Below are 22,851 nucleotides of genomic sequence, written 5' to 3' on the forward strand. Positions count from 1 at the left end.
ATCTCACATTTATCACTGATCATTTTGAAGGGAATGCTGTCAGGAAATTTAGGCTATTCCTGATTTTGTCCCCTCTTCTTAAAACGGATACTGTTAATCCAAAATGAATAGATTGGAAGCAGTTTGCTGGGAAGCCCGAAATGGGTTTGTTGAAGGTAGATATTTTTTCTCTCAACAGTGAAATATGCACCTTTGTGTTCAGAAGTTGTCGTTCTGGTTTCTGGGTGTGGATGGCACATCAGATAAGAAGATCCCTTTTTGTTGATCTATGGACCTTTATTGTACCTGGGATGCTCCGTTTATTAGCTGTAGAAGCAAACACACTGTGCCACTTTGACTCTTGCTGCTGAGGCATCAGGAGTTGTAAAATCTTTATCCTTTACATGCCAAATATAAAATGTTTAGTACTGGGAAATATTCTTAGCCAAAGCCTGGGATTACTCTGCAAAGGAAGGCAATGGCAAACCACCTCTGCTCCTCACTTGCCTTGAAAGCCCCTTGTTGGGGTTGCCATATGTTGGTTGTGACTTGACAGCACGCACGTACATACATTGAAGGCTCCACCTAGATGCTGTGCCTGCCCGTCGCACGTCTGAGGCCATCATTCCCTGCAGCTTGACTGGGCAAGAAAAGTGGGCTAGATATTTGTTACCAGGGCTGGGCTTGGGTAGGGAGGGGCCGTGGCGCAGGGGAAGAGCGCCTGCTTTCCCTGCGCAAAGTCCTGGGCTCAATCCCCGGCGTGTCCTGTTATAAAAGGATTAGATGGCAGGTGTTGTGAAAGACCTCTGCCTGACTTTTTGGACAGCCGCTGCCTCTCAGAGCTGCTACCAGCACTGATCTAGATGGACCAACGGTTCAGTTCTTGATAAGGCAGCTTTATGTATGTTTGTATCCTTGAGTGGTTGATAACTCTTCCTCTGACTGTATCAGAAAGCCACGTCAGTAAACTAATAATGCACAGTGTTTTTACAATGCAGTAACATTGCAATTACAGCACAGCTGAAGTCAATGGGCTGTGGCTCTGCTTAAGATGGAATTGTTAATCCTTCATTTTCTATGTGTTTCAAAAACAGGGTTTGTGTCTTGGGAGGATTCGGGTACCCATTTCAACAGTCTAGCATTTATATTTGACTTTACTTGATGGACAGTGTTATTTCAGGTACAGTAATACTCAAACCGGTCTTTGACTTCTCACTCCAAAAATGCTCTTGAATTGCTGTTTGTTGCCCTGGGTAATGTGAGCTCTTGAGTTCCTTGGTGATTGTGGTTTCACCAAGGCAATGATGATCAGCATTTTAATTCTGGAATTCTTTTGCGTTTCACACTCACTGTTGCTTGTATGGAGCGATCAATTAGCCTATGAAAACCACTTAACTGTTTCAGCCTCTGATTGTTTATGTGCTGTGAGTCATGCTGTAAAAGTGAGGGAGGAGGGGGAAGTGCCTGTTATGGGGTTGTTCTTCATTTACGCCTTAATCCCTGGAGAAATGGTTATGCAAGTGGTTGGGTTTGATGAACTGGGTGGAGCTGGCCGTTTGCTTAATACAGATCGTATGGCAATCTGAGGATGAGCTCGTACATTGAGCAATAGTGTGTGGCTAAACCCCCCCTGTATCCTACATCTGTGTAATAATGACTTAATTCAGAATACTAGATCACCAAACATACAACTTCTGAAACCGCCTTGAACACCTGAGGGTATGAACAGTCCCAGGAAGTGAAAATGCTTTTAGCTTCAATCAGTTCTTCAGTGCCAAGACTGCATCATCTACAGAGAAGTCTTTTAATTGTATGTTGCTCGTTCTGGGGGTGGTGATCTCTTTGAAGAGTATTCACATGGTTTTAATAGAGTTCCTGGCTTTAAATGTTAGGGAAGCTTTTGCACGCCAGTTAATGGAGTAGTCGTACTAGTGCTCTCTGGAACATGTAGGCCATCTTTCAGAAGAAGTTGCAGCCAGTAAGTTATTCCACACTACTTGTAACATGCTTGGAGAAGCCAGGTGAAACACTCCAGATGGGATGTGAGAACTGTACATTTTCATCCCGGACAACAGGTGGATAACTGTGCATCTCCATGCAAGCTGTGCAAGGACAAAGGAGTGTGTGAGCACATCTGCACATGCACTGTGTCCCTGCTGAATTTGCAACAGCAGTCAAACGAAGGGAGGGTCCACCAAAACCCAAGGAAGAAATAGTAGGCGAAATCAATGAAGTGTGTAGATGTTTACTGGGAAATTCTTATTTATCTGTTTTTTATAACACACACACACACCCCGAATTAGCAAAAATCATTATACATCCAACTTTACCTTACTAGTTTTGGCCACTATTTCTTTCCTTCCAAAGCACAGTTGTATATAAACATGCAGGGCTTTTTTTCAGCAGGAACGCGGTGGAACGGAGTTCCGGAACCTCTTGAAAATGGTCACATGGCTGGTGGCCCCGCCCCCTGATCTCCAGACAGAGGGGAGTTGAGATTGCTCTCCGCGCCATTCAGCGGCGCAGAGGGCAATCTAAACTCCCCTCTGTCTGGAGATCAGGGGGCGGGGCCACCAGCCATGTGACCATTTTCTCCAAGGGCAACCCAGTGAGTTCCACCACCTCTTTTCTCAGAAAAAAAGCCCTGTAAACATGTAATTGCATATGGTGGTATCTTGTGATGGTCTGTGTTTTATGAAAGAGCAGGTCTCAGTGGGCCAAACTAGATGCCATTTTAGAGAAGAATTTGAACTTTTGGAGTGGGGAGAGAACTTGTGTTCCCTCCCACACCTTTTCAAGTGCCCAGACTGCCCCACGTCCTTGGTATCGACCAAGTCTGCTCCCAAGTAACACCATCCAGTTTGTTTGTTTCCACATAATTGTCTCTCTGCACATGCAAACTTTCTACTGTGTGAGCAAACGGTTTGCTGAATTAGAAGTGTGTGTGTGTCTTCCTTCTCTAGTACATGGCTAGTTCATTGCTTTAACTAATCTGTGAGATTCACTGTTTAAAGTATGCAGTAACTGGAAAAATGAAAATAATTATTTGCCAATAATGAGAGAATCAACTAACAACAACAGGGATAAACTTCCTAAGAAATACAAAACTAAGGGAGCACACAGGCTCAAGGAAGTCACAAACACTCACAATTTATACAGTGTAATACATCAGTATATTTAGCATGAAGTCCCAAACCTGCATAACCATAAAGCCCAAATTATTGGCTGGTGAAAATTCCAAATCAGGAACCAACATTCAATATTATTTTCCGCTAATGCGGGGTAAGTTCACAATCACTGGCGTCCACAATTGTTGATGGTAGCAGCAGCGACACAGCTCGCCGAAGTTTCAGCAACCGTGTTCACCTAAAGTCAATAGCCACGGCAACGAGCTATACCGGTCTCTTTATCCTTTCACTCGTTTCAAATATGCTTTCTTCTTCAGGCCGTTAAGTGTCAACATCTTATTTTCACAATTTAGACTTCCAATCTGCAAAGAGCAGTGACTTGTCCCATTGTATCACTGCTCTTTGCAGATTGGAGGTCTAAATTGTGAAAATAAGATGTTGACACTTAACGGCCTGAAGAAGAAAGCATATTTGAAACGAGTGAAAGGATAAAGAGACCGGTATAGCTCGTTGCCGTGGCTATTGACTTTAGGTGAACACGGTTGCTGCAACTTCTGCGGTAGGTTTGGGACTTCATGATAAATATACTGATGTATTACACTGTATAAATTGTGAGTGTTTGTGACTTCCTTGAGCCTGTGTGCTCCCTTAGTTTAGTAATGAGATAATTACTTTTGAAAATGTAATCATTGATGCTGCATTTTTGAAGGAAAAACCATTGTCCATATTTTGAACAACACATTTGTTCTAAATCAGCTGCTTGACTAACATCCAAGTGACTCAGACAGCGTCTAGTTCAGACACCGGTTCAGAAAGTTCTGTTTACGTCGGAATGACATCATCCTGGGGTTAAGTGAAATCCTCCGTGAATCATAAACATTTTAGAATGGGTTGGCCAAGTGTGCAAAGTATTACTTACTTGGTTGGGCTGATGTTTTCACATTGATATAAACACTAAAGACATCACAAAGTACTGATAATATATTTGTAATAATGCATTCTTGGGTTCCCTACGGTCCCATTTTTACTTATTTCATCATCTAAGGACATTTTTTATATATATATTTCACTATTTTGTCTGTCATCTTAGCTATCTCTGTAAAATAGCTCTGAAGAAAATATTTTCAGTGCCCAGGTCAGCAGGGTGTGCTCCAGAAATCTCTGACACACAGGTGACAGCCTGGTTATTAAAATGACTGATGTACACACAAAGGGGTGGTAAACAGGGAGCATTCCTTTCGAGGAATGGAAGGATCCGTTCCAGAAGAATGAATAAGAATCCAAGGCAATATTGTGTTTTTCCTTTCAATTCTGAAAGCTGGGTGTGTCCCCTGAATAAATTTGTAAAAGGTGGCTTTTCTGAGGGGAACAGAAGAATATTTAAACTAATAAATAAATAAAACTCTTACACCTCAAATAATTTTAATAATAATTAATAATTACTCTTTAATGACCCAAAGTAAAAAAAAAATAATGTTGGCAATTGTCCTATAGATTATGGAACTCTGTACATCATTGAAACTCTGTGAGTTTGGTAGAGCTTTTCTATTTGGTTGTTTGGGGGAATTCTGTTGGGTAGAAGGTGGGAGGATATTGCCTTGGTCCGACAGACCTATGGGACCACCTCCCTCCCTGCGTCCCTCCACGGCAGCTTCGCTCATCCGAACCGGGTCTCTTGCAAGTGCCAGCCTGCACATGGGCAAAATCAACTGCAGCCCATACACAGGCCTTCTCTGTGGTGGCCCCTACCCTATGGAACAGCCTGCCTGAGGAGGTCAGGAGAGCTCCCACGCTCTTGGCTTTCCGCAAACAGTGCAAAACTGAATTATTAAAAAAGGTTTTTTTACTCAGATAGAGTACTACTCAGGGAGGGGGTCTTGGATGTTTTGCTAATAGGAGGGCGGTATTGTAGGGGGTCTCGGATGTTTAGCCAATGAGTTGGGAACCATTATGTTGCTTTATATATTATCTGAATATGTACTCATATACACTGCTTGTGCTTCATGTTGTCTGATGTCAATCCTAGAATGGATTATGTTCTGTTTCAGCAATCCATCAACCCTCTATTGGATCCTTGCTAATGCTATGTCTCTGTAAACTTGTATTCATCTACCCTATGACATTGTTTATGGAAATGTCCTTGACACTGTATAGAAACGCCTGCTCTTGTCTTCGCTACTGATTGTACTGATCTCACAGTAAATAATGTGAGTCTCACAGACTCACGTGTATTCCTCCCTGTTCACTTGCCCTCCACTTGCGCTCCAAGTGGAGCGCAAGTGGAGGGCAAGTGAACAGGGAGGAATACACATGACTGTTCACTTGCCAGGCAAGTGTAATTCGTCACGTGTAGCTTGGCTCTGAGAGAAGGGTTTGCAAGCAGCATTCACTGACCAGGGACATAGATGGGAAAATTTTGAGGCCACCCATGCTGTAGTGTGTTCCTGGGGTTGGGCTTTCAGGGTAGTTGATTAAAGGCAGGGCAGGCAGTGATTAAATAGCCTGTGTTGCCTCTCTCTTATCTGGTTCCCATACAGTCTACAATCAAGGTAGCAAATACTGAATCAGTTTCTTCCGGCCTTGGGAAACTTAGTTGTAGTAGCATGTAAAACTGCAGTCCTATGCAGAATTACTGCATAAGATTGCATCATAAGGAGATGGAAATGGGGGCGGGAGGGGGGATCTCAGGACTGAATCTCCATTTCTAACTTAGCTTGCTTTCCTTTGGTGAATGTCAGCAAGGAAAGCTCTGCCAGGCTTGTCTGAGTGAGGCAGTTTCCCTGGGCCACAATTGTGGGTGTTGGATGCCAGCCCACATACAGATATATGCACCAGTCATTAAAGGAACCAGATTTTAATAGTTTTACATTGGATTAGTCATGCTTTTGGCCTTTGCAGTGCTAAATAGCTGGAAGTTAAGAATAGTGGGTTTCACAGAGGCTTTCATGGGCTGTGCGTGTCGTTTCTTCATTTGCATGTAATTTCCGTGGGAATTGTGCTTGCCGAATAAAACATTCGCTTGGATGATTTGGCTGCTGCTTTGTGCGCATATTGAGACTTGATACATTTATTGTTCATCTCGTTTGTGAGTGGTTGGTGCTCAAATATTTTAACACATTTAATTTACAGAACAGATCACGGCATTCCCATTCAGTGGGCCAGGCCCCTGCATGATGGGGCCCCAAAGAAGTGCTCAGCGAGTGCCACATAGCCAGGGGCCTTTGGACTTCCTTAATCAGCAGTACTAATGCCCCCTCCCCCATACCACATGGCGGCCCGCTTTGGAACTTGGAAGGGTTGTCCAAAATGGTTTGTGATGATGGTGGGAATGGATTTGCCATTCAAAGGATAAAATAAACTATCCAGGACACGTCCAAATGCCTGGGTACCCAGATGGCAACTTTCTGCCTTTGCTTCACCTGCAACCTGGGCTGTTTCCAGATTGCTTACCTTCACGCGGGACGTCGCGCCTCATTGTGGGGAAAATGCGAAATAGCGCGTTTCCTCGTGCGAGTTTTGCGCAACGTCGTGCAAAACTCGCGCGAGGAAACGCGCTATTTTGCATTTTCCCCGCAACGAGGCGCAACGTCCCGCGTGAAGGTAAGCAATCTGGAAACGGCCCTGCTTAAGTATACAAATGCCCCAGATATATTATCATGAACTGAAGACTGATTCCGCCCAAATAAATCTGGTGTCAAGTCTTATCATTGTAAATACTTTTGTTTTCTTGCCATTTTTTTATGTCAAAGAAAGGCTAATAATGGAAAACTTTTCAGAAAGATCTTATTGGTTTGGGATATACTTCAGCTACCCCTAATCTTCCCCATATGGAAAACCATGGCGTCTTCAACATTACGCATGCTCTTCTTTCAACAAAATCTCATATGTACCTTTGATTTGTCTGTAAAAATTACGTCTTAACGGCCCGAAGTTTGTCTTTGTACGCTTAGGCATGCTAAGTGAAATTGTCTTCATTCCTTGTAGATTTCCGTGCCTTCCCGCACCCTGCCTTTAAAAGTTCCTTCAAAGGTCCTTTCCATACTGTTCCAGACTCCAAGCCCCAAAGACAGATGGTACTCGAGAAGGTTTTCACGATAACATGCTTCTGGATTAGATCCACAAAGGCGAGCCCCTTTCTCCCTGTCAGCCCCCATGCTGTGTGTTTTGCTAATGATTTTCCTCGTGTATCATTTTGAACACCGGGTTCCATGCTAAATATAACCTTTTAGCCACTTCATACTGTTTAGCGCCTGAATAATGGAATGTGCTGTGTAAATTTAGAAACACGTAGCCTGGAGGAGCCGCTATCAAGCAATAGCTGGAAGAATGCAGTTTAAAGACACCCCAGTCTATTAACAGGGGCTTGAATAGCGAGTTCTAAGGGCTGATGACACAGCCATATGATGAGGGTGTTTTCTTCTTATTAAACAAAAATCCAAAATGTTAATTATTAGCAGACTGCTTTTCTGCATGTAATAAATGCCTTATCCGCTCTTGTCACAATGGGGTTGCAGCGTTGAGCAGTGGTGATATAAAGCTGTCAAAGCGGATAGCGGCCTATGTTGCCCAGTCCAGTCCCAGCAGAGCTCAGAAACTAAGCAAGGTCGGCCCAGGTTAGTACTTGGATAGGAAACCACCAAGAAAGAGTAGGGTTGTTTCACAGAGGAAGACAATAGCAAACCACCTCGGTTCCTCTTTTGCCTTGGAAAACCTGTGATGGAGTCATCTTAAGTCAGCTATGACTTTATGGCTCAAGCCAGACCAGGTGTGTTACTCACGGTCTGTTAACTGGCAGAGCTCGGTGGCGAAGATGACTGTTGTGCCTCTGTGTGAGCCATTTTGGCCGTGAATGTTCTGCGCCACTTGGATTGATCAACAAATGCAGCTGGAGGTACTTTGTGACCTTGTCCCCTCTGTGTGGAAACTGCAGCTGCGCCGGCTATGCTCTGTGCGGCTGCTGCACTATCTGAAGCCATCCATGCGCCAGCTATGCCATGAGTGGCTGAGTTGCTGCCTCTGAGGGGAAAGGCACTGGCTAGGCTGTGAGTGGCTGCCCTGCTATCTGAGGCTGTCCATGTGCCGGCTAGGCCATGAGTGTCTGCTGTGCTGCCTCTGAGTGCCTATAGTGCTGTGACGCCTCTTGTTGATGTGCTTCAGGGGCTTCATGGGGTCTGGCTTTGAAGCTAGACGGGCGTGGGTAGACTCAGCCCCCTCATGATCTGGTTCGCTTTCTGTCCCCAGATCAACAGGTGCAGCATTAAGGTGGGCTGCCAGCTTACCCGCTGACAAGAAGCCATCAGTCATTGTTGCCTCCACACAGGTCTGAGGCAATCCAGATGCTAGAGTTCTAAAATAGCTGCCGTGGCGGCCAAAGAGAAAGGGAAAGGAAACAGAGACGAATGCAGAAAGGTTCCCCACCCCAGGTTAATCTCACTGCATGGAGGTACAGGAGGAAGAAAAATTAGGAGCCAGCCACGGCTGAGAAAAAGGCGAGAAGAATAAGAGGCACATCTTTCCCAAGCTTCTACATAGCAGAGTGTACAACTCTGAGGGTGCTAGAAGCTGGGGGGAGGGGGCTGAAGCTCATGGTTACCCCACCTGTTTGGCTCTTTTGTAGCAGCTGAGAAGTACCACGTAAAGGGTGTGATACAGAGCAAGGGATAGGCGCCCCAAAGAGAGCTGGGCTGGGCATACAAAACGGACTTCACGGGCACAGAGAAGCTTTCACCTCCCTGATGAACGCAAACTACACGTTACACTTTACTCAAGTTCACCACAGAAATTGGCAGCCATATTGCGGCTGCAACTCCCCAGTGGCAGGGTCTTCCCCCTGCACTGCTTTTGGGGGCCAAAATGGCCCAAGGGGTTTGATCACTACCCACTGGACCATTTCAGCTCTTGAAAATGGTTAGGGGGAAAGGCACGTGCCTCTCTTGCACCATGGTTCCAATCAAAATCAGGGCCCTGTTGTGCTTTTATACAAGAGTGGCCACCTGGGACTCACAGCTGCAGTGTGGGTGCCAGTCCTTGTGGTGAATATGTGTAAAGCATAATGTGTTGTTGGGGGTTTAGTCTTGCCTATGTCTGGTCGTCTAGGGTTGAGTAAAACAGTAGGATAACTTTGCGACTTCAAACAGGAGCCACACATCTGGAACCCTCTAGCTTCAATGGGAGAGGTTCAGTGGGAAGAGAGATGACTAAACTCCCCCTTCAGTACCTTGGTCTGTTTTGATTAGGTTTTTTTTAAAAAATTTTTTTTTATTGGATTAGAAATCATTGAATTGTACATTACAGTCAATTTCCTTTAATTTCCCCAGTTCTAACCCCCTCCCTTTCCCCCCCTTTTGTTGACTTCCAACAGTTTTCCAACCCCTTGTCCCTTATCCCTTACTCATTTCAAATTTATTATATCTGTCAAACATTAACTTTCACTTTCTTCTAAGCTTATCTATATAACATAGTGTATCCTCTGTCTTCTTACTTACTTTAACAACTAAATAATGCATAACTAAATAATACATTCTTGGCATATATTCTTTTAATAATAGTCATTTAACTAATTTTGGTACTCTATTCTCTATCTTATAATCTCATCTTCAATATGGGACAAACAATTTATCCCTCATTTAGCATAATTTTAGGTACTTCTATAAACAATACATTCAATATAAGTCAACCAATTTAACTTATATTCTATATATTACTTTTTCTGCACATCTTGTCTTCGTACTATTTTAATTATATAATTCCTCCATTATGCAGCAATCCACCAAAAGTAGTCAACCAATTTGACCCATATATACCTCAGTCAGTCAATTTAACATGTAGTCTATACTATACATATAGTCTATTACTATGTATTTTCCCACCTTGCTTAGGTTTCTTCATTGCAATTATAAAATATCTCCATTATACAATTATTGCCAAAAATGAAATTAATTAGTTTCTATTCTTATAATTAATTAATTTCTATCATTATAATTCTTATAATAACACCTATGATACTTAATACTATATATAATAGTCAAATAAAATAGTTGCTTAGAAATTCTCATTTAACTCTCCACCCCCCGGTAAAGTCACCTCCCTCTACTTTTATTGTATTTCAGTAATTTTCAAACTGCCACAGTTCTCCTCCCACCTCCCATTTTTTCACCAAATATTGTTTCAGCTTCTCCCAATCCGTGTTAAACTGTCCTGGATCAAGGTCTCTCAGTTTCCTTGTCATTTTGTCCATTTCCGCCATGTACAGCAATTTGTAAATCCAGTCCTCAATAGTTGGCACTTCTTGCACTTTCCATTTTTGCGCATACAAAAGTCTAGCCGCTGCTGTCATATAAAATAACAATGTCCTATATTGTGCTGGAATGCTCTCCATTCCCAAGTTCAGCAGCAGGAGTTCTGGGTTCTTATTTATTTGAAATTGTAAAATCTCGCTTATCTCTTTTATTATTTCCCCCCAGTACTTCCTAGCTACCTCACAAGTCCACCACATGTGATACAAAGATCCTTCATGTTTCTTGCATTTCCAGCATTTATTAGACATATTCAAATTCCCTAGCGCAATTTTCTTTGGTGTCAAGTACCAACGGTAAATCATTTTATGAACATTCTCTTTAATATTGGTACATGTCGTAATTTTCAGCGTGTTTTTCCACAAGTATTCCCACGCCTCCATTGTTATTTCTTTGTTAAAATTAATAGCCCACTTCACCATTTGCACTTTAACTGTCTCATCTTCAGTATACCAAGTCTGTTTTGATTAGGTTTTGAATTGTACCTACAGCCTGCGGCAGCCTGGTCTCCACCAGGTAGCTCACAAGCTACCAGGGTCGTTTCCGCACGGCTTACCTTTGCTCGTAACGACCCGGAACATCGTGCAAAAACCACGGAAGATCGCGTTTTCTTGCACAAGATTTGTGCAAGAAAACGCGATCTTCCACGTTTTTTGCGCGATGTTCCGAGTCGTTACGAACAAAGGTAAGCCGTGTGGAAACGGCCCAGTAAATTGGCAACTGCTGGAGAGTAGTTTGCACTGCCTAAAAGACCCAGGACAAGATCACAAGAGAGGATGCTCATACGAGGTCTAAAGATACTGGAAGGCTCAGTCAATTGACCTGCCTTGTCTCTCTGTGCAGAGGGAATTAAAGGCAAGTTCATCCTTTAGCTGGGATAGAGGACGGGGGAAGCAAATTTAATATATTAAACAGGAAATTTATATATAACAACTGCACAGGTTTATGCTCTGTGTTTTTGGATTGTGAGTTTTTATACATAAATTTACTATTCGGCAAAGAACTTTAGTACATGATTGTTTGCCTGTGTGCAAACAAATTGCCTGTAATGTTTACCATTGTTGTATAAAACGATGAGTTCTAAATTGTTTTAATTATTTGATATAAAATGTTCCTTTGGCTTTAAAAAGAAGAAGAAAGAAACACACCAGGCAGCTTGCAAAACAGTTGAAGCGTACTAATTAAAACCGGCAAGAAAAAGTATAATGTTTTAAGGGAAACAATGGCAGATCAGAAGAATAGCTATTTGAAGCCACTATAAAAGTATACATGGGTGCAAGGAATCTATAGAAATGCCTATTGTTAGCTGAGCAGTCTAGACAATGCAGCCCTCAAGACTAGGGTTGCCGGGTGGGGGATCCCCGTTTGCACCCTCTCACCTGGCCAGTGGCAGGGAAAAGTGGGGGAACAGGCCTCCTGGGCAGTGTGACAGTCTCACTTCTGGGCCTCGTTTGGTGCCCAAATTGGCTCACTGTGAAGTGCAGGAGCTAGGGTTCCTAGGTGCCCGCTGGTGGCAGGCAAACTCCCGGGAGTTTGCCACCTTGCCCGCCGACCCACCAGTGGTCAGTGGGAGGTGGCAAGCTCTCAGAGGTTGCCTGCCACTGGGAGGCACCTCAGGAATGCACGTGTGCACCCAACAGATATGGCGATGTCACTTCCAGAAGTGACATCATCGTGCCAGCCGCAGGAGCATTCCTGCGCTTCGTTTGGGTCTCGTTTGGGCCTCAAATGGGCTGAATTGGCCCCGCACGGAGTACAGAAGCTCTCCTGATGCCGGCATGATGATGTCACTTCCAGCAGTGACGTCATCGTGCACGCGCCGGAGCAAGCAAGAAAAGGACCTCGCTGCTGGCACGAGGTAAGTGCCTTGTCCCCCCCTTCTGGCTGAAGGGTATAGAGACCTGGCAACTCTAGCAGGAGCACTACTTAGCCCAGCACAATGACATCACTTCCAGAAGTAACTCCATCGCGCTGCCTGGGAGCACTCATGCTTTGTGCACACACGCAAAGACTACAAGAAAGGGGACCTGGCAGCCCTACTCAAGTCCATTGCTTTTGGCCTAGTGCTGAGGACATGTGAGATGGGGTTCTTTCTCATTGTATATGTGGTAATATTCATGGGCTCTGTGGCTTAGAAAGTAGATGAGTCCAGATGTGGCTTTTGCCCAGCAGGGCTTCTAATTGACCGTTGGAGATTTGATTGGCTAGTGCAGTTTTTTAAAATATTGCTTTGGCAGCAGCTGCCACTACAACATAAGGATCTTCACTGTGGGACTGAAAGTAAGCTGCAGCAGCCATTTTGTGGCAGGCTCAGCCTCCTGCGGTGGCCATTTTGTGGCAGCACAGTGTTAGAATTCCTGGAAGTACCCAAATGCTCAAACAGTTGTGGATTCCTGGCATGTGGAGAAGGGCCATTGAAGGAGGTGGGAATATGCAAGAAGCTCATGTGAAAGCAGAAGACAAAGAATTACACCTTAGTTGCTGCAAAAATGACCATCACAGGAGGCAAAGTGGGACTGCGATGGGGTGGAGTCTGATCAGAGACATAGAGTGGAAAAATTCCTGTCACAGAAAACTGTCAAGCACTTTATTTTTCTGCAGAAAATTTTCAGATTTCTTTTTCCATAATTACTGTACTTCATATATTTAAAAAATCAGATGTATTTGTTTGTTTGCTACATTTCTATCCTGCTCAGGGCCAAAGGAGGATCAGAGAATACTGCAGCCAAGACAGAATGATACACAGTAAACATATTAATCTCAGTAAACATATTAATTTTGATACTTGCTCAGAACAATTATATTCAGTGTAAAATCACTTCTTTATGTGTAATCAATTCTTTAGGTGTAGTCATTCCAATATGTTATGAAAAGTTGTCAGTTCCTAATACATTTTTAATGAACAGATACTTTCCCTTCGCACATATTCCTACGTGCAGTTTTTTTTTTTATCAGCATGATAAACCAAATTTTTCAAATCTGTCCCTGTTAGGTAACCTATCCTGTTTCCAAGACTGTGCCATTGGTATTCTTGCTGCTGAAAGTACAGTTTTTAATCAAGTATTTAAAACTGTTCAATATTAGTAGTAGTAGTAATAACAACTGTGCTTATATATCGCTCTTCTAGACATATTAGTGCCCCACCCAGACCAGTGAACAAGTTAGTGTTATTATTATCCCCACAGTCCAGCTGGGGCTGCAAGGAGTGGCTTATCCAAGTCCACCTACTGAGCTCATGACAGTAGTTGGGTTTCAAACTAGTAGAGTACTGATTCGTAGCCGAACCACTTAACCACTGTGCTACAGCAGCAAATTTTCCTTTATTCCAAGCTTGTTGTCATATCTGATTTTGAATTTTAGGATTTTTGTTGTCCCATTTAAATATATGAAACATTTTTGTATCTTATTTAAGGTTGATTAATTTACCCTTACGAGTATTGCCATAAGAATGAACCAAAAGGTTTGGTAATATTTTCATCTTTGCTATAACATATGCACCTTAATCAAGAAAGTTCGTATTTAGTCCAATTAGTTCACATCTTTCTCCTGTCCTTCATTTTATCCTCACAGTAACAACCCTGCAAGGTAGTTTAGGCTGAGAGAGAGAGTGGCCCGTTTCACACTGCTTACCTGCTCCTGGAACGTTGCGAAATATCACTTAAAAAACGCGGAAGATAGCGTCTTCTCATGAGAGTTTTGCGCAACGTTGCGCAAAACTCTCACGAGAAGACGCTATCTTGTGCAGTTTTTGTGCGATAATTCGCAACGTCCCGGGAGCAGGTAAGCAGTGTGAAAAGGGCCAGTGATTGGCCCAAGGTTAACCAACAAGCTTTTGTGGCATAGTGAAGATTCGAACCTGGAATCTCCCAGATCCTAGTCCAACACTCTAACCACTACACAACACTTCAGAAAATGATGTCTAAGATTGGTAAAATAATTAGAATATTTGTTTTGCTTAGCCAAAAGTTATTGCCACCCAAAACCAGGTAAGCAACTTTTTGACCTCTCCTGTTCTTGTTTACAGAGGTGAAAACACCCAGCTCTGTTTTTCTGAACGGAATGCAGTTCTTATCCTAAAATATACCAGATGTACTGCAGACATTAATCTCCTGTTCCATAAGAGTTGGTATGAGATTGACTTGTGTGCTCCTTAACAATAATGACACGATATTTAAAGCAGCATTGATTCAAGAAAAACCAACAAGGACTCGATCTCAGCAGTTGCCACAGGACGTTTCCCATCTGGCCTCTGCTGGCTGGAAAGCCCCTGAATATTATCCTATAGGCAAACACTGAAGTTAACTCCGTAGCTCATCTCTGGCCATTTTCTTAACTCCTAAGAGGGAAAGCCTGGGATCAGTAAATGGTGTGGTCGTTTCATGGAAGATTGCCATTTGCTTATTTGATCAACTGAATCACATGTAGCTGTGGGAGAATTCTGGGGAAATTCCAGAGAATGACCACCCCGAATCAGAACTGTGTGAACAAGGTACAATAATGTTGTAAGCAGGGCTTTTTTTCAGCAGGAACGCAGTGGAACGGAGTTCCGGAACCTCTTGAAAATGGTCACATGGCTGGTGGCCCCGCCCCCTGATCTCCAGACAGAGGGGAGTTGAGATTGCCCTCCACGTCGCCGAGCGGCGTGGAGGGCAATCTAAACTTCCCTCTGTCTGGAGATCAGGGGGCGGGGCCACCAGCCATGTGACCATTTTCTCCGAGGGCAACCCACTGAGTTCCACCACCTCTTTTCCCAGAAAAAACCCCTGGTTGTAAGTTGATGTGTTGAACTCTTTCTGGGAAATGGAAAATACACTTTAAGAAAAACTGTTAAAGATAGACTAAAACATGAAGTTATACTTGGTGTGAACTGCTAAAGCCACCCCCATGTGTTAAAAAACCTCTTTTGAGGTTCCTTTTGAATCCTTCCATGTAAATATAGGGTGTTAGTTCAACATGTGATGTCGGCGTTAAAGTATTACTGCCGTATCTGATGTCTTGGATCCTGAGCATGAAAACTGTGTTGCTCATATTGCAAGGCAGTAGGATGACACAAATAAATGGGTGCACCTCATGTTCTTGTTACAGTGTTCTTCATCTCCTCCAACATCTCCTGTTTATACACTAGCATAGGCTAGCGGAACCATTCTACTGTAATCAGATAGGAAGCTGAAGGAGATGGGGGAATTTGATGTCCCATGTAGATGTCCTAAAGGCTTGAGCTGCTATCAGAATGTATAATTGCTGGTACCAGCTTTTTGGAGTAACATTTTATGAACATACAGGTCCTTGGTGTATCTGCCCCGATATTGTCTTCTGAAATGGTTCTCAGTGGTTAAACATTGTGCATGGTTTGCTCTGCCACTAAGCTGTGTCCTTATTATCAGACCGGCGGATGGACACCAAGTAATTGCTTTGGGTTGAGATGGTGAAACGATCACTTCTTGACTTTGTACTAGTTTAAACCCAAGCCGTCTGTCATTTCTTGGCGCTGTAATTTCTGTGTCCTGCTTGTTACCCCTGACATTTTGCAAGAATTCTTGCAAATGACTGGCTGCTGGTAATTTGTTACAGTATGAATGGAATTACTTGTATGGGTGTTTTTCGCCCCTTGGTTCTTGCTATCGTCGCTCGCAAATGCATATCGGGTGTCAGTGAGACATATTTGTTGGCATCTTTTATGATATGAAATTCAATGGAATGTCAATTTCATTTTCTCTGAAAGCTGAATTGAGCCTGTGGTTGAACGGGGTGCTTGAGTCAGCGACTGATGCAGAGATCCTTCATCAAGCATAAAATTGTTCTGTGAATGTGAAAGGTGCCTTAACATTAAAATAACAATACATTCATAAACTAATTAGTCTTAAATCTTTCTCTTAAATTTTAGCATGGTCTAATTTTCGTTTACCTTGTATTAAGTGTGCAGTCCAACAGAATCCCTCTTTCATGTACCCTGATACCCAGACTCCAATATTATTGCGGCTTGACTATAAACAGAGCTGCTTCTATATGAGGTCGCAGTGGAGCTCTTTTTTCCTGATATGCAATATTTTTAGCTGTCACCACATAGACTGGGTTTGCTCTTGTGTTTGTGGTTCACCTCTTGACCCCAAGCAAGGGATTAAAAAATAGGAAGTGACTGTTGACACATCTTTATCAGAATAGCCCTGATTTGTCAGCAGTAAAGTTTTCTCTTTCAAGTTTCAAAACACGCATATTGAAAAGGCTCTTGTACTTCTGCTTCCTCAAAGGAGGCATTCAGTTAACAGCTCTGAACCAAGGGAACCCATATCCTGAAATAATCTGGCTTCCCTACTGAGATGCACTGCTAGGGAACAGCCTAAGTGAATTAATTCTTTTCTTGTATTCTGAAGTACATGGCTCCAGCACCCCTGTGGGAGAGAGATGTTCTGGTGCCAGGGGACATTATGTCATCTCCAGATTTCTGTTTTTGAGACAGTTTCTTGACAGCGTAGTTGCAAATGACCTATCCAGAGTAGTTGAAGAGGAAGAGTGACATCTTAGGTCATACTTCCATTTTTAAAAAATGGATGCAGAGTGTATCAGGCATTGGCTTGTTTTTGTGTTGGGCCAGAGGACAGTTGGGTCAGAGGAAAAGGGGGTTAGAAGAAAAGGGATAGGCTGTGTGCATCACCTCTTCCAGTTACCACCCTGAGCTCTTTAAAGACAGGGTAAGGTATAAAGGCGAGGAATAGAATGAAGAGATGGAGGGATGGTTTAGAAGGTTCAAGGAACGTCTTATTGGACTTTCATCACTGCTTAGGGGTCACAGGGTGCCTGGCCTTCTAAGTACTGTAATTAAGGAGGTAGTTAGTATCCTGGCTTGGAATCCTGGAGGGGAGATGGAGTATTAGAAACTTCTTGCAGTTATTTAATAAATAAAATATGCATTTTGAAAGAAGTTCTAGCAAACTTCCCCATATTGAGACCCATCTTCTCTCTTTAGGCACCGGCCCCCAACTTTTTTTAACTAAGAAGTTGTATCTGTTTAGCTGTTTAGTGGTTTGCCTCTGTCTAAAGTCTATCGCATGGATATTTTTAAGGGGGTCTAATAATTCTTTTAGGCTGCTGGCTTGTTTCTAATGTTTTTGTTTTTTTTATTAATAATTTATTATGAGTTTATGGTCTTGCTGTTTACTTGTAAGCTGCCTCGAACAGGACCCTGGAGAAGCAGCATATAAATTTACTAAATAAATACTTTTTCTCTTACTCGGATGGTAAATCAGAGCCAGAGAACTGCTTCCTCTCCTTGACACCATCCCAATTCATCTCTCCCATTAACAGGATTGGTGTGGTGGCAGCAGGCTGTAGAGATGATGGGAAAATTCTGCTGCCTCCTTCTCTTGCCTTCTGCAGAATGTCTTGTATACTTGGTATCCCTTGTGCATTTGGGGCACTGTAGTTCCCAGACCACTTGACACCAGAGGTCGGACATTCTGGGAACTACGTTTCCCAGAGCATATTAGACACTCCAGAGACAAAGCATCTTGGGCACCTGTTTCAGGTGGGTAGCCATGTTGGTTTTCAGTAGAAGAGCAAGCTCTGGGTCCAACTCTTCTGTTGCATTTTAAGAGTTGTTCATATTCATTTTCAGGCATCTGGAAATGCTTTGGGAACTGATGGGTAGCACTTGGGGGAGTGAAAGAGGCAGCAGGTATTCAGTGTTCTCTCATTTGCCAGCCACTGCCACCACATCACACCCTGTGAGCAGTCCAGGTAAGTTGGGGTGGTGTGCAACAAGGAAGGATGGCATGGGAGATTCTGGGGGGGTACCTAGGACCACCCCCCCGCAACAACCCTGATAGCCTCAGGTGTGCCATGTTATTCCTAGCATATAGAATCAAACTGTTTACCAGTTTATGCACAAACAGCTTGGTTTGTCGGAGCTTGACTCCAAGGAGAGGTGGAAGGAGTTCACCCAACTCTTGATGCGCGAAAAGAGACGCTCCGCTTGCTCAAAGCTTCTTCCCCTCCGCCTTTCTCCTTCCATTTGTTGCAGCCAACCCAGAAGCACGCGGGCTGCCTGTGTGGGTGACACTTTGCCAGTAGCCTGGCAAGCCAAGGCAGCTTGGGATAGCAGCGGGGGATTCTGCTTGGTGGTGCGAAAGGCCAGCTGCAGATACTGGGATTTTCAGTCAACCTTTGGTGTGTTGCAAACATTGGGTTGTTTAATAACTAGGTTTTCTCCTACAAACTGTGGCTTGAACCTTCTGTAGTTTGATGCGGCACCTGAATGCCGCCAGTGTGCACTCTGTGATTTGAGTAATTGTTTTTTTATAAACTTGCACTCTCTCTTCTCCAACACAACCATTGCCAATAAGTGCATTAAAAATGGCTTCTTTGCAACTCAGCCACAGCCAGGTTTCCGTTCAGTTATTCAAACAGAGGGCGCCATTCATCTTCACCAAGTTCATTGTCTTATGGGCAGTTGGAACGACTGACGAAAACCGTGATAGTTCTGGTTACAAATTCTGATCTCACCCTCATGTAGCTGTGGTTTCTTTAAACTGAAGCTTGCATATGTGGGCTATATTGTTTTTAATATAAGCTTTTTAATAAACAGTTGATTTGATTGTCTTTTTAAAATGTGTTTGTGCGTGCACTAGAAACCTATTTATTATGTTCCCCCCCCCTTTTTTTTTTGGTAGGGTGTTGGTTTGTCTGTCCACGGGCATTTCCGAGTTGCCACGGAGAAGACCGTTTTTGCCATGCCAGAGACAGCAATAGGTAAAGCCAACTGTGCAATTTCAAAGGTTAGGAAGAAGAGAAGGCAAGAAGAAGGCAAGAGAGGAAAAACACCCAGACAGCTCATAGAATGTAACATAGATAAGAGAGGGAAGAGGATATCTTTCTTGCCTTCTTGCTTGATCGTTTGTAGTTATGCCAGATTAGCCCCAGGATCTGTTAAGGTGTTAGACACCTTGCCGCAAATTCTGATAAAACAGTTCCTAGGAAAACAGCTGTGGAGCCTTATCTAACACCTGCTCTCCCCAGGCCCAGTTGCTTGATTTAGCTTTGATTTACTTCCAAGAAGTATCCCACTGTGAGTACTGGGAAAAAATAATTTCAGCCATAATATTACCAAACTGATTGAACATGTTTTTTTAGAAATTCATTAAAGTGGATGTAAAGTTAAAGGCAAAAATCTTTTGACTTTTAACTTGCAGAAAATAATATTTCGTGCTGCCGCTGTTTTTGCTTGTGCTCTTGTAACAATGTATGCATGTTCTCCAAGAATCAGACGCCCCGTTCTGCCCAATTTAGCCTCGTGATCAAAGAGGCTAGTGGCAAGGAAGCGTTAGAATCCTCAAGTGAAACACCTGAGCCTTTATGCGCCTTGGAGGGAAGATTGGAAAGGCAGGGCACAGCGGTCCTTTCGGTAAAAAGAGCTCACTACCAGGCACAGAAATGGTACCACAAAGAGCCGAGCGAGTAGGAAATTTTGATTACTTGTATTACCAGTAGCCTTGGCTAACTTGTTTTCTTTTTTAAATTTACAGGCCTTTTCCCCGATGTAGGTGGAGGCTACTTCTTGCCAAAACTGTCAGGGAAGATTGGATATTTTCTTGCCCTGACCGGATTCAGGCTGAAAGGAAGAGATATTCACAGAGCAGGAATTGCCACTCATTTTATAGAAGCAGAGAAGGTAAATTTATCTGGGCAGGTTGAATACCTTCCCAGTTGTGGCACCAAAACGCTGAAACTCGCTCCTTAGGGAGCCTCGTCAGTCCTTTTCTGATGCTGTCTTCTGCTAGTGGGTGGAGACTTCTTTGTTGCCCTTGGAAATTCCCTCGGTGATCCTTCCTCCCTCCCCAATGTTTTAACTGTTGTTTGTATCTTTTGTATTTATTTTAAGCTGTGGTTTTTAATACTTTTAATCAGGGCTTTTTTCTGGTAAAAGAGGTGGTGGAACTCAGTGGGTTGCCCTCTGTGAAAACGGTCACATGGCTGGTGGCCCCGCCCCCTGATCTCCAGTCAGAGGGGAGTTGAGATTGCCCGCCACGCCGGAGGGCAATCTAAACTCCCCTCTGTCTGGAGATTAGGGGGCGGGGCCACCAGCCATGTGACCGTTTTCAAGAGGTTCTAGAACTCCGTTCCACCGCGTTCCTGCTGAAAAAAGCCCTGCTTTTAATGATGCATATGTATGATCATTTTAATTTTTTAAGACGAGAGATTAATCTGTATGTTTTAATTGGTTAGCTGCCATGGTGGCCCTGTTGGAGCTGAAAGATGGAGTAGAAATCTTGTTAATAAATAATAAATAAATAATCCTCCCAATTCTCCCTCTGAGGTGGAGGACATCTTGGGTGATTCCCACCATCCAATCAGGGAGGCAGGAAGTTGATTTTTCTTCCTCTTCCTTGATGAGTGGGACCACCCCCTTGAGTCTTCAGTTCTTTTCCTGCCTCAGGGGAGAGCAGTACTTCTTAGGTTAGCTCTGCTACCTTCCTTTGTTCTATTTCTATCTTTACTCCATTCTTCTTCTTCCAATTCACCTTCCTCTTTATCTACCTCCTTCCTTACCCTTCCCTTTTCTGTGGAACGGCCGGGAGGAGTGTGACCCAGCGAGGGACAGATGGCCTCGAGAGAGTCATCGGACTCAGAGGACAGCTTTCTGGAGAGGGCTGAGGGATGTTCCCCTGGAGCCGTCCTTCCGGCGGCGGGAACATGCCCTACCGGCACCGGCATGCCTACGCGGCTTGCGCGGCTACCCGGTTCTGGAGCAACATCGGAGGAATCCCAGCCCTCGAAAAAGCGGCCCCGACTTTCGCAGAGGGAGCCGTCAAGATCTGCCCGCGGCCGAGATGAGCAGGAAGAAGACGCGGCAGAGCAGAGCCCAGTTTTGGCGGGAAAAGCCGCGTCTGGCGATTTCCCGCCATTTTCGAAAGACGTGCTTGCCAACCTCCCGGCGGGAGAAATGGCACAAAATCAAGCAGTTTCCACAGAGGGCTCCTGCAGACACGCTCCAGAACATTACGTAAGTGATCCTGCTACCACCTTATCCCCAATAATAAGGTCAGTAGTCAGACAAACCCTGAGAGACGAACTAAGGGCAATCTGCCAAGCAGAGATACCCGGGCCTTCACACACCCCAACAGCTGATAGGCCAGAAAAGTCTCATAAGGGGAGTAATCAGAGCAACACCTGGCCAACCAAGGCGGCCAGAAAACAGGGCCGGGTCCAGAACAAAAATATTGATTGGGCAGATGAAATTCCCTCCCCCAGCGAGGGTTCCGAAGAGGGGGAATTCTTATCAGAGGATGAGAACGATATGGAGATCAATTCCTCTGAGCAATCCAATAGGCTTTTTCAGGCTGAAGATTATCACTATCTGTTAGCCAAGACACTAGCAGCCTTGGATCTGAAGGAACCCGGCACAGAGGGGGAGGAGGTGAAAGACCCAAAAGTACAACGACCCAAAGGGAATAAAGAATTCTTCCCCAGTCGGAGGACAAGCCCAAAGTATTCCCATTCCCAGAATTCTTTGAGCGCCAATTAAAAGCTAAATGGGCCATGCCAGGGGCTTGCAAGCAGATACCTAATGCAATTAAAAAGTTGTATGCATTACCTAATTTTGCTACTGAGTTATTACAGGTGCCTATCGCAGACGCCCCTGTTGTTGCCATACAGACCCAAGGTCTACTCGCTGAGGATGGCCAAGGCAACATAAAAGATCCACTAGATAGAAAGGGAGATGTATTTTTGAGGAGAGCACACGAAGCTCTAGCCTTCTCCATCAGAGCATCTTCCGTAGCTTCCATCGTCTCCAGAGCATCCGTTGTGTGGATCAGAAGGCTCCTGCAGCTTCTACCAGACAACAACAGAAGACTGCTAGAAGGAGCGAATAGGATTTTAAAAGCCTGCATGTTTACATCGGACGCCACTCTAGACGCACTGTCATCCTCCTCCAGGGCAATGGCTTCCACTACGGCTGCCAGACGACTACTCTGGCTCAGAGCATGGCCAGCTGATCTACAAGCTAAAGTTATTCTGATGGCCTATCCCTTCCAGGGAAAGAAGCTCTTTGGCGAACAACTGGACAAAATACTAGTGGAGACTAGAGACAAAAAGAAGGCTCTACCAAAGTCACTAAAGAGACCTGAACGACGATCTTTCGGTTTTCAATCATTCAGATCTCACCACACCCTACCAAGACAGCGTCAAGACCAAAGACGTGGATGGAATCCACCAAAAATGCAATCACGCAGAGGGAATTTTCACAACAGGTTCAACAGACAACAGGGCCATCGCGGCAGCAGGCAAGACGCCGAGGACAAGGGTCAGAAACCCTGACTGGCAGACAGCTCCGGTGGGGGGCAGACTACTTCTGTTTCAACAGACTTGGTTAGAGTCCAACGCGGACGCTTGGGCCATGGAAGTAGTCTCCCAGGGCTATTCAATAGAATTCGCTTCTTTACCACCGGAATGAT

General features: G+C 44.1%; 1 protein-coding gene across 1 annotated transcript in view; it reads left to right on the forward strand.

Moving 5' to 3' along the window:
- The window catches only part of HIBCH (3-hydroxyisobutyryl-CoA hydrolase), a 92,129-nt gene that overhangs the window by 29,558 nt on the left and 39,720 nt on the right, over positions 1–22,851 (forward strand). The window contains exons 7-8 of the mRNA XM_054972973.1: positions 19,069–19,147; positions 19,921–20,066. Of these exons, the coding sequence (XP_054828948.1) occupies positions 19,069–19,147; positions 19,921–20,066 (225 nt within the window). The remainder of the gene's footprint in view (positions 1–19,068; positions 19,148–19,920; positions 20,067–22,851) is intronic.

The sequence above is a fragment of the Eublepharis macularius genome, chromosome 2 (genome assembly GCF_028583425.1).
Source record: "Eublepharis macularius isolate TG4126 chromosome 2, MPM_Emac_v1.0, whole genome shotgun sequence".
NCBI lineage: Eukaryota > Metazoa > Chordata > Lepidosauria > Squamata > Eublepharidae > Eublepharis > Eublepharis macularius.